The sequence below is a fragment of the Oncorhynchus nerka genome, linkage group LG14 (assembly GCF_034236695.1).
Source record: "Oncorhynchus nerka isolate Pitt River linkage group LG14, Oner_Uvic_2.0, whole genome shotgun sequence".
In the NCBI taxonomy this organism is placed as follows: Eukaryota; Metazoa; Chordata; class Actinopteri; order Salmoniformes; family Salmonidae; genus Oncorhynchus; species Oncorhynchus nerka.
This window is the reverse complement of record NC_088409.1, coordinates 47,857,998-47,870,412: the sequence shown is the minus strand read 5'-3', so window position 1 is coordinate 47,870,412 and position 12,415 is coordinate 47,857,998. Positions and strand designations below refer to the sequence as shown.

The following is a 12,415-nucleotide window of genomic DNA, read 5'->3' as shown; positions in this document are numbered from 1 at the left end:
CATTATAGAGCAAACCACAGCAAACAGCCGTACAGATCATTATAAAGCAAACCACAGCAAACAGCCTTACATATCCTTATAGAGCAAACCACAACAAACAGCCGTACAGATCCTTATAGAGCAAACCACAGCAAACAGCCTTACAGATCCTTATAGAGCAACCACAACAAACAGCCTTACAGGTCCTTATAGAGCAAACCACAGCAAACAGCCGTACAGATCCTTATAGAGCAAACCACAGCAAACAGCAGTACAGATCCTTATAGAGCAAACCACAACAAACAGCAGTACAGATCCTTATAGAGCAAACCACAGCAAACAGCCTTACAGATCATTATAGAGCAAACCACAGCAAACAGCCGTACAGATCCTTATAGAGCAAACCACAGCAAACAGCAGTACAGATCCTTATAGAGCAAACCACAACAAACAGCAGTACAGATCCTTATAGAGCAAACCACAGCAAACAGCCGTACAGATCATTATAGAGCAAACCACAACAAACAGCCTTGAATATCCTAAAAGAGCAAATCACAGCAAACAGCATTACAGATCATTATAGAGCAAACCACAGCAAACAGCTGTACAGATCATTATAGAGCAAACCACAGCAAACAGACGTACAGATCCTTATAGAGCAAACCACAGCAAACAGCCGTACAGATCATTATAGAGCAAACCACAGCAAACAGACGTACAGATCCTTATAGAGCAAACCACAACAAACAGCCGTACAGATCCTTATAGAGCAAACCACAACAAACAGCCGTACAGATCCTTATAGAGCAAACCACAACAAACAGCCGTACAGATCCCTATAGAGCAAACCACAACAAACAGCCTTACATATCCTTATAGAGCAAACCACAACAAACAGCCGTGCAGATCCTTATAGAGCAAACCACAACAAACAGCCTTACATATCCTTATAGAGCAAACCACAGCAAACAGCCTTACGGATCCTTATAGAGCAAACCACAACAAACAGCCGTACAGATCCTTATAGAGCAAACCACAACAAACAGCCGTACAGATCCTTATAGAGCAAACCACAACAAACAGCCGTACAGATCCCTATAGAGCAAACCACAACAAACAGCCTTACATATCCTTATAGAGCAAACCACAACAAACAGCCGTGCAGATCCTTATAGAGCAAACCACAACAAACAGCCTTACATATCCTAAAAGAGAAAACCACAGCAAACAGCAGTACAGATCCTTATATAGAGCAAACCACAGCAAACAGCCGTACAGATCATTATAGAGCAAACCACAGCAAACAGCCGTACAGATCCTTATAGACCAAACCACAACAAACAGCCGTACAGATCCTTATAGAGCAAACCACAGCAAACAGCCGTACAGATCATTATAGAGCAAACCACAGCAAACAGCCGTACAGATCCTTATAGAGCAAACCACAGCAAACAGCCGTACAGATCATTATAGAGCAAACCACAGCAAACAGCCGTACAGATCATTATAGAGCAAACCACAACAAACAGCCGTACAGATCCTTATAGAGCAAACCACAACAAACAGGCGTACAGATCCTTATAGAGCAAACCACAACAAACAGCCGTACAGATCCTTATAGAGCAAACCACAACAAACAGCCGTACAGATCCTTATAGAGCAAACCACAGCAAACAGCCTTACGGATCCTTATAGAGCAAACCACAACAAACAGCCTTACGGATCCTTATAGAGAAAACCACAGCAAACAGCCGTACAGATCCTTATAGAGCAAACCACAACAAACAGCCGTACAGATCCTTATAGAGCAAACCACAGCAAACAGCCGTACAGATCCTTATAGAGCAAACCACAACAAACAGCCTTACAGATCCTTATAGAGCAAACCACAGCAAACAGCCGTACAGATCCTTATAGAGCAAACCACAACAAACAGCCTGTGCATGTCATTTTGGTTTCTCTAAAACCAATGCCAGGAGCATTCCTTTCACACTTCCACCACACCTGAGAGGGGGAGGAAGAGGATGAAGAAGAGGAAGAGAAGCGAGATGGAGAAGTGCAACGTGGCCAAAAGTTTTTCCAATTTCACCGACAATTTCCTGTGTAATTACTGATGGTCTGTGATGGTGTTTTAATGACAGAGACCTGCCCGTGGCTGGCTGCTGTAGCCTGCTGATGATTGCAGAGTGATGAGATGAGATGATGAAGCCTGTGGGAGATCCGACCTGTGTGTGTGTGTGCGCATGCTTGTGTGATTAAACCCCCAGTCCTCCTGCACATCAACCCCTGCCATCAACCTCTGCCATCTATCCATCCATGCGTGGGCGAGCCCAATGAGCCGGTACCTGTAGTCGCACCAGGGGCATCGGTAGGGCTTCTCCCCTGTGTGCACCCGCTTGTGGCGGGTCAAGTGGGACTGGGTGGTGGAGGCGAAGCCGCACAGCTGACACTTGAAAGGCCGTTCTCCTGGGGGACGGACAGAGAGACAGACAGAGAAGATGAGGACGGGTGGATAGAAAGACGGACAGACGGACAGAGAGACACAGAATCACTGTCCATCTCAAGCAGAAGTTCCCTCTAACACAGACATTTGCATTTGACATATGAATCACTTACGTACATAAGCCCATTCATCTTAACATACAGTGTGGCAAAAAAGTATTTAGTCAGCCACCAATTGTGCAAGTTCTCCCACTTTAAAAGATGAGAGAGGCCTGTAATATTCATCATAGGTACACTTCATCTATGACAGACAAAATGAGAAAAAAAATCCAGAAAATCACATTGTAGGATTTTTAATGAATTTTGGTGGCAAATTATGGTGGAAAATAAGTATTTGGTCACCTACAAACAAGCAAGATTTCTGGCTCTCACAGACCTGTAACAACTTCTTTAAGAGGCTCCTCTGTCCTCCACTCGTTACCTGTATTAATGGCACCTGTTTGAACTTGTTATCAGTATAAAAGACACCTGTCCACAACCTCAAACAGTCACACTCCAAACTCCACTATGGCCAAGACCAAAGAGCTGTGAAAGGACACCAGAAACAAAATTGTAGACCTGCACCAGGCTGGGAAGACTGAATCTGCAATAGGTAAGCAGCTTGGTTTGAAGAAATCAACTGTGGGAGCAATTATTAGGAAATGGAAGACATACAAGACCACTGATAATCTCCCTCGATCTGGGGCTCCACGCAGCAAAAATCCCAGAACCACACGGGGGGACATAGTGAATGACCTGCAGAGAGCTGGGACCAAAGTAACAAAGCCTACCATCAGTAACACACTACGCCGCCAGGGACTCAAATCCTGCAGTGCCAGACGTGTCCCCCTGCTTAAGCCAGTACATGTCCAGGCCCGTCTGAAGTTTGCTAGAGAGCATTCGGATGATCCAGAAGAAGATTGGGAGAATGTCATATGGTCAGATGAAACCAAAATATAACCTTTTGGTAAAAACTCAACTCGTCGTGTTTGGAGGACAAAGAATGCTGAGTTGCATCCAAAGAACACCATACCTACTGTGAAGCATGGGGGTGGAAACATCATGTTTTTGGGCTGTTTTTCTGCAAAGGGACCAGGACGACTGATCCGTGTAAAGGAAAGAATGAATGGGGCCATGTATCGTGAGATTCCATCAGCAAGGGCATTGAAGATGAAACGTGTCTGGGTCTTTCAGCATGACAATGATCCCAAACACACTGCCCGGGCAACGAAGGAGTGGCTTCGTAAGAAGCATTTCAAGGTCCTGGAGTGGCCTAGCCAGTCTCTAGATCTCAACCCCATAGAACATCTTTGGAGGGAGTTGAAAGTCTGTGTTGCCCAGCAACAGCCCCAAAACATCACTGCTCTAGAGGAGATCTGCATGGAGGAATGGGCCAAAATACCAGCAACAGTGTGTGAAAACCTTGTGAAGACTTACAGAAAACGTTTGACCTCTGTCATTGCTAACAAAGGGTATATAACAAAGTATTGAGATAAACTTTTGTTATTGACCAAATACTTATTTTCCACCATAATTTGCAAATAAATTCATTAAAAATCCTACAACGTGATTTTCTGGATTTTTTTCTCTCATTTTGTCTGTCATAGTTGAAGTGTACCTATGATGAAAATTACAGGCCTCTCTCATCTTTTTAAGTGGGAGAACTTGCACAATTGGTGGCTGACTAAATACTTTTTTGCTCCACTGTAGCTAGATGAGACCACAACATATCACAGTCATAGCCCCTTAACATGCAAAGTCATAGCCCCTTAATAAGCAAAGTCAGTGCTAGTAGGAAAGTGGTTGAAATCTTTCAAATACTTTTGAGAATTTGCTTGATCCTGCCTGGTTAGCAGGGTTTGCAATTTTGTGACTATTCTAATGATTAAATTGTGCCAGGGAAGCTTAATCAAGGCCACCTAAAGCAGCGATTGTCAACGGGTCACGGGTGTCTGAGCAAAAATGTTTTTTTCTTCAATCACAGTATTTTCAACATAGGGCTATTAGCAGCGTTATTTTGGGGTTGATTTTGTGCTCTCAAACTAGTGAATTTATTAACATTCTTCATCAAGAATATGGGAGAATTGTTATTATTGTCAATGAAAGAACGGGGAATGTTGTTCCCTTGTCATTTATTTGCTACGTTCACTAACAACATACCATTTAAAAACAATTTTTTTACAGATCGTATTTTGACGATTATTTTCTGCCGTGCAGATATTGGGTCACGACTGACACAACCTGGTTAAATTTGGGTCCCGAGGCAAAAACAGTTGAGACTCAGTCATCTAAAGCATTTCAAGGACTTCAAATCGTATTTGAACCCAGGTCTGACCTGAAAAAGAGAGACACACTCACTGATTACACCTGTAGTCCGGACAGTGTGTCCGACAATAGATTGTCGAGGTGTATTTATTGGAATTGACACTTGACAACAGGGGACAAGAGAGGACAAAAAGTAAGAGCATTGTGGGTAAATGTAAATGACTGTCAAAATGCGACAGCAAAAATAAAAATAAAAATATTAATATCTAAATGAATATTTATAACGGGGCGCTTGATCCTTGGGCGCCTGCCAGGCGAACGGTTAACAGGATTTGTTTCACTTTCCCAATATCCAAAAAGCACTTGTTATTGACGGCCTATCTGAAAAACGCAATTTTCCTAAGCGATAGAATGACATGGTGAAATGATAACCTAAATTAAAAATCTCAGATTCAGTCAGCCATACTGCTACACATGTCTATCACTGACAGCAAACATGTCAGACTGTGTGTGTGTGTCAGAAATAATAGTGACATGGTTGAGCAGCTTAGATGAATAATAATAAATAGTAGCAGCAATGATGACCGTGTGTGTGTGTGTGTGTGTGTGTGTGTGTGTGTGTGTTTGTGTGTGTGCGTGTGCCTGTGTGTCAGACGCTAGATGTGTGCAGCTCTAGGGTCGTGCGGCTTACCTGTGTGTTGGCGGCGGTGTTTGGTGAGGGCGTGTCGCGTGCCACCCGCAAAACCACAGAGATCACACAGGAAGGACTTCTCTCCTGTAGGGGGCAGGAATGAGGGGGTCAGAGAACATTACAGAGTCAACAGAGGAAGAAGGAGTAGGGACAACATCATCGACACAGAGAGAGAGAGAGAGAGAGAGAGAGGGGGGGGGGGTGTTCATTAACAGATGAAAGCGGAGGGAAAAGTCACAGATCACTAGTGTATATCCATCAAGGCTCTCACAGTTAACTAATTCCTCCAATCAAATGTATCCGTGTAAATATGTCAAATGGGACGGAAATTGCCAGTGTGGTTTATTGACTGTGATAAAATCTGAAAAGCACCGCTGAACATAATTACATACTTGTCAGAGCCATAAAAATTAGCTTTATTATCAATGGGATGGTTTTGTACAACTTCATTTCTGGCCGATGCCTTCCAGATGGGGCTGAGCTGATCACTCCAGCGGGTTTTTTACTGCGCAAGTGTGCCTCCTCTCTCTCCCTCCCTCTTCCCCTGCATCTGGCACTGTCATTAACAGCCTGATGGCTCACGCGCTCTGTCTCTCAACACAGACACAGCAGGAGGAGGATGGGGCGGAGGGGGGGTGTAAGGCAGGCTGATTGCAACACAAACATGACTCTGAGGACACTGGATCATCAGTATGAGTATTTATTTGCGCGACATGCAAAACGTTTGGCAACTGGACGACAAAACATGTCGTCCAGTTCAGAACGTACCCCCCCCCCCCCCCTTTTATATTTCAAAATGTTTCCTCTCTATTGAACAGGACCCAGGTGATGGTCTATACCCAGTATAACGGATGTTTATAACAGTGTTGGTTGTTTGGCTCTACGACATCAACAAGCTTTACGGCAGTTGTCTGAACCCCCTGTCGCGGACGTCCTCATTTCAAAGAGGTCTTCTCACAAAACCGACCGTCCAGACCGAACCGTTAGAACTAATATGCCACGAATATCAAAAGAGGAGACTTTCCTTTTGAAGGTGTTGGTTGTTCTGCTCTACGACCGCACACAAGCTTCAGGAGAGTCATCTGAAGGTAACCCAGTATCGGGCTGTAGAAATGGCAAAAAGCGCATAGGGGTAAAATGTGCCACTAATAATGTGACCAAACATCTTATATCTCTCAGATACAGGACAGACACTTCAAACCACATCCCTTATGATACATTTTTGGACCCTCTGTTTTGCCATGTACTAATATATGTATTATTCAATGTGTTTCTATGGGCTTTAGCAGTAAATTCCAAATTCAACGTTTTATCAAATCATTTTTTATATATCTTTTTTTCTTGTACCTACAATTGTACCTAAAAATCGAAATGAAATGGCTAAATGATACATTTTACAACCATCTTAAAACAATTCCTTATGTTGGGCGACAGGTAGCCTAGCGGTTAGAGCGTTGGGCCGGTAGCCAAACGTTTGCTCGTTCAAATACCCGAGCCGTCAAGGTGAAAAATCTGTCGATGTGTCCACGAGCAAGGCACTTAACCTCCAATTTGCTCCAGGGTCGCCGTACTACTACGGCTGCACCTATCCGGTGTACGTGACAAAACATCCCATTTCCTTTAGCTAAGTAGACATTGTGATCTACGGACATAGACCTACAGGTGTTAATAACAGTGATTATATGACAGAGGCTTTAGTATGGTGCTGTGCCTCAGTGCTAACCTGTTGCTGCCCATTGCTAATTACACCAGCTCGCTTCAGCAGGAAACGGCTCTGATTAGACGGCAGAGCTCTGGCCTGTCTGCCTCCAGGACACAAGGCACATGCTGTAGCTGCCCACATGAAAGACAAATACTACAGTTTGCTGAGGAATACTACAGTACTTACTATAGAGTTCTGTCGTAAACTATACACTGTAGAATACTATACTACACACTGTAGTTTCCCTCAATCATGTGTAGTACTTGCTATATGATGTTGCCGTATGCTGTAGAATACTCTAGTAAATTCTGCAGTATTATTCACAAAAAAACACTGTAGTAAATACTACAGTAATGTCCACAAAATATACATTTTTAATGTGGGTACAGTAGCACGCACACACACAGACACCAACACACACACACACACCAACACACACACACACACACACACACACACACACACACACACACACACACACACACACACACACACACACACACACACACACACACACACACACACACACACACACACACACACACAGGTATGCATGCACACGCAGACAGACACACACACGGACACATGCAGCATGTGCATGAACCCATGCACACAAGAGCACAAGCACGCACGCGTGCGCACACACACGCACACACTATCACTGTCACGCAACTGTTCATCTCAATCCCAAAGTTTGAACTCTCGCTGTGCATTGCTAATGCATCGAGGTGACAACTTCACGCAGAGGGGAAGTAGTGTTTTTCACTTCGGATAACAGCTTTTATTGAATCCACAGAGAGAGAGCGAGAGAGAGAGAGAGAGAGAGAGAGAGAGAGAGAGAGAGAGAGAGAGAGAGAGAGAGAGAGAGAAATAACAACATTGAGAGAGAGAGAGAGAGAGAGAGAGAGCCTCGTATTACTCCCATTTAAAGCCACTCGACTGTGAGGAGTGTTCTAACGCAGTGCCACTTAAGAAGAGAAATCCACCAGTCTTAAATAGGTCTTAAAGAAGATTCCTATTTGTTCATTCTGGAATTATAAAATCCCTGGGCTTTTAAAATTGCCCTTCTTCTCTTTCTCCTTGTCGGCATTGAAACCTTCAGGGCAACGTTAGGGGAATGTTAGGGGGAACGTTAGCAGACTGTTAGGGGAGCGTTAGGTCTGCCTCCTCCTCAGTTCCTATCAGAAAAACAGACCCCTCGTTCCCTTCTCCCCCCCCATCACCCCCCGATTCCACCCGTCGCCCTTCCATCTCTCATTATGCCCCATGCTACAAGACCCCACCACGGAAAAATCCATAGCCATCGATTCCCGCGCCCAGTCGCGGTCGCCACAATTATTCTTGAGGAGGAAACGCTGGCGATAAATTACGTGTGCTTTTCATCTGCTGTTCGATGGCGGTGAGCCCTCTGAGGGCCGAGGGGAGGACGGGGTTGGTGGGGGACAGGGCAGTGGCGGGTCCTTGTCAACACCAGGGGTTCCAGCAGGCTAAAGATACTGAGCACAGGGCCCCTACACACACACACAATCACAACTCGCTCACGGAGACGCACACGGAACATAACGCAGATCAGACAAAAGCACGGACACACACACAAAACGTACCCCAGATCTCACACACACACACACACACACACACACACACACACACACACACACACACACACACACACACACACACACACAGGTTAAAGCTCATCTCTCGTGTGGGCTTATAGAACTTTGCGTCATTTTATCACTCCAAAACTATTCTTTGATCTCATTCTTCTGGCACTCCCTCTACCCTTAACAAAATAAATCCACTTATTGCAATACTTATTAAAAAGTACTTTTGAAGTGTGGGTGTGTGTTTTTGAATCACATACACTGCTACTGTTTATTATCCATCCTGTTGCCTAGTCACTCTATTCCTACATGTACTGCAGATAGTACCTCGTACCCCCGCACATCGATCCTGATGCCCCCGTGTATACAGCCAAGTTATCGTTACTCACGGTGCATTTCTTATGACGTTTACTATTATGTGTTATTACTCCTTTCTCTATTTTCTCCAGCTCTACACTTTTGGGAAGGGCCCGTCCGGATCTCATTTTTAAGCTACACCTGTTGTTTACGAAGCATTTGATAAAGAACATTTTGATTTCATATATGTGTGTCTGGGCGCCCGATGCCTATATCTGTGTTTTAAAGAACCCCGGAGGAGTCTGCATGCAGCTATAATTGCCTCCCTCATTAGTTATGTTTTAGCAGGGTTGCGGTTTGGGAGGGCAATTCATTTTACCGCTTAATTTTTCGACACAGAGTCCGCCCGCTGTATTGATGTGGCTCGCCATTTTGTGCCTCATTTCTCAGGGAAATTAATTGACATAGTACGAAGATATATCAGCATATCGCCAGATTAAGCGACAAACTGAGGCAATGAGGAAATCAATTGTGGCCCTGTCGCGGCAAACGGCACTGCCGGGGTCCCTCTGCGGAAGAGCTGGGGGAAAAGGCTGGGGCGGGTTGGGACATGTTTGATTTATTTATTTATTTGAGTCGCTCATTCATCAGCTGTTACAAATGACCCTGGCGGCTGACGCTACCTCCCCTCCTCCTAACACCCCCCCATCCTCCTCCTCTTCCTCAGACATTGGGGGTGTGAGGGGAGTGATTAACATAGAAAACACACAAATCAGCCCCAGAACAATGAATACAGTTAGAGACATCACTGCAGGCCCACGAGTTGTTCACACACAGAGGAAAAATAGGACGTCCCTCACTATGACTGCTTCTGCCACAGTCACAGTCAAATGAATGGTAGCAGCACACGTGTGTGTTTTTATAGAGATTCAAATGCCACAGGACTGAGAACATACACTACTTAAAGACAGAATTCCATTTCATGTTTAGTGCTGTAACACATCTCAAACACTGTTTGCACAACAGCTTTACACGTAATAGCGTAGGGGCCAACAATTCAAACACCTTAATTGTTGCGCTACATTATCTTGGGCGCTACATTATCTTGGGTATCTCTGCTGACACACACTCAAACGTCGCCCCACGCTACTTTCCTCAACACCCCCTTACCAGTGGTCCGATCTATCCTCTTCCCGCCCGCTACACACACAACCCAGACCCAGGCACGTAACAAAGATCTCCCCAATTACTTACAGCCACATGTCACCTGGGAGTGATTAGTTCAACTTTTAGTTTCCTACTTATTTTATTAGTATTGCAGCTGACCCTTGTGAAGGAGACCATTTATAACGTTCAAACAGTTCACACACGGCGATCATGTTTTAGAGTGTGTCAACTCGCCAGTGTGCTGGAATGGGATTGCGATGATACGGCAACGTCTGCCTCTGTCACACCCCCCATCCCATCCCTGTCTGCCCATTAATAGAAGTGTTGCATCATGGAGCTGAAAATTGAGTTAGCATTCTGGGTGTCACTAATCAGGGCCATGAGTCTCTCTCAGTCGTCTCTCTCTCTCTTTCTTCCTCTCTCGGTCGTCTCTCTCTCTCTCTCTCTCTGTGTGATCTCTCTCTCTCTCTCTCTCTCTGTCGTCTCTCTCTTTCTCTGTTATATATTTCTCTGTCGTCTCTCTTTTTCTCTCTCTGTCGTCTCTCTCTCTCTCTGTCGTCTCTCTCTCTGTCGTCTTTCTCTCAGTCGTCTCTCTCTCTCAGTCGTCTCTCTCTCTCTCTCTGTCGTGTCTCTCTCTCTCTGTCGTGTCTCTCTCTCTCTGTCGTGTCTCTCTCTGTCGTCTCTCTCTCTGTCGTCTCTCTCCCTCTCTGTCGTCTCTCTCACTCTCTCTGTCGTCTCTCTCTCTCTCTCTCGTCGTCTCTCTCTCTCTCAGTCGTCTCTCTCTCTCTCTCAGTCGTCTCTCTCTCTCTGTCGTCTCTCTCTCTCTCTCTCTCTGTCGTCTCTCTCTCTCTCTCTCTGTCGTCTTTCTCTCAGTCGTCTCTCTCTCTCTGTCGTCTCTCTCTCTCTCTGTCGTCTCTCTCTCTCTGTCGTCTCTCTCTCTCTCTCTCTGTCGTCTCTCTCTCTCTCTGTCGTCTCTCTCTCTCTCTCTGTCGTCTCTCTCTCTCTCTCTCTGTCGTCTCTCTCTCTGTCGCCTCTCTCTCTCTCTCTCTCTCTCTCTCTCTCTCTCTCTCTGTCGTCTCTCTCTCTCTGTCTCTCTCTCTCTCTCTGTCGTCTCTCTCTCTCTCTGTCGTCTCTCTCTCTCTCTGTCGTCTCTCTCTCTCTCTCTCTGTCTCTCTCTGTCGTCTCTCTCTCTCTCAGTCATCTCTCTCCCTGCCTGCCTGCCAATCTCATTCTCTCCCTCTCTCCTCTCTCCACCTCCCTCTTCCCCTACCCTCCCTGTCGCAGCAAGTGACACCTAGGTGCTTGGAGCAGAGTGACGGTCGGGCCCCGGCTGACGGCGAACGGCGGTTCTCGGGGAAACAAATGAAAATAAAAAGGTCTAATTATGTTGGCGGCGCCTTGCCACTGTGAGAGGGGCCCGCATGACGGATGGACTGTTCTCCTGCTGGCGCTCACTCAGTCTGTCATACCGAGACCAGGCCCCCCGCCTGCCGCCCTGACGTCCGCTAGCTTTTGTCATTGACTTAAAAGGGAGTCAAGGAGCAGGTTGACTGACGGACTGACACCTAAGGCAAACAGTCTGGCCACACCAAACAGGCACTTTGTTCATTTCTGACGGATTCTTCCTCTCGGTACATGTCTGTACTGTAGGTAGGTATCCTGAAGGTGTCTCACCTGTATGGACATGTAGTCATTAACTGAAGGTATCGGTTTGTGTGTCTAGGTGACATGAGGTGTGTACACTAGGCAATCACAGGTGTGTATACGAGGTGTGTGTGGGTGTCTAGGTGACATGAGGTGTGTACACTAGACAATCACAGGTGTGTATACGAGGTGTGTGTGGGTGTCTAGGTGACATGAGGTGTGTACACTAGACAATCACAGGTGTGTACACTAGGCAATCACAGGTGTGTATACGAGGTGTGTGTGGGTGTCTAGGTGACATGAGGTGTGTACACTAGACAATCACAGGTGTGTATACGAGGTATGTGTAGGTGTCTAGGTGACATGAGGTGTGTACACTAGACAATCACAGGTGTGTATACGAGGTATGTGTGTGGGTGTCTAGGTGACATGAGGTGTGTGTGCAGCACATTAGACAACATGTGCGGGTGTTGCAGCTCACCCGTGTGTGTCCTGTAGTGGTCTTTCATGGCAGACAGGGTGAGGAAGGCGTAGTGGCAGGCAGGCCAGGCACACTTATGGGGCTTGTCCCCCGTATGCAGCTTC

The 12,415-nt window shown here is 45.8% G+C and overlaps 1 protein-coding gene across 2 annotated transcripts in view; it reads right to left on the bottom strand.

Moving 5' to 3' along the window:
• The window catches only part of znf407 (zinc finger protein 407), a 214,053-nt gene that overhangs the window by 73,308 nt on the left and 128,330 nt on the right, over positions 1 to 12,415 (bottom strand). For both annotated transcript variants that reach the window (XM_065000139.1, XM_065000140.1), the window contains exons 5-7: positions 12,312 to 12,415; positions 5,417 to 5,500; positions 2,325 to 2,445 (exon numbers count right to left, since the gene is read on the bottom strand). The exon at positions 12,312 to 12,415 is cut by the window's right edge and continues 63 nt beyond it. In XM_065000139.1, the coding sequence (XP_064856211.1) occupies positions 2,325 to 2,445; positions 5,417 to 5,500; positions 12,312 to 12,415 (309 nt within the window). The remainder of the gene's footprint in view (positions 1 to 2,324; positions 2,446 to 5,416; positions 5,501 to 12,311) is intronic.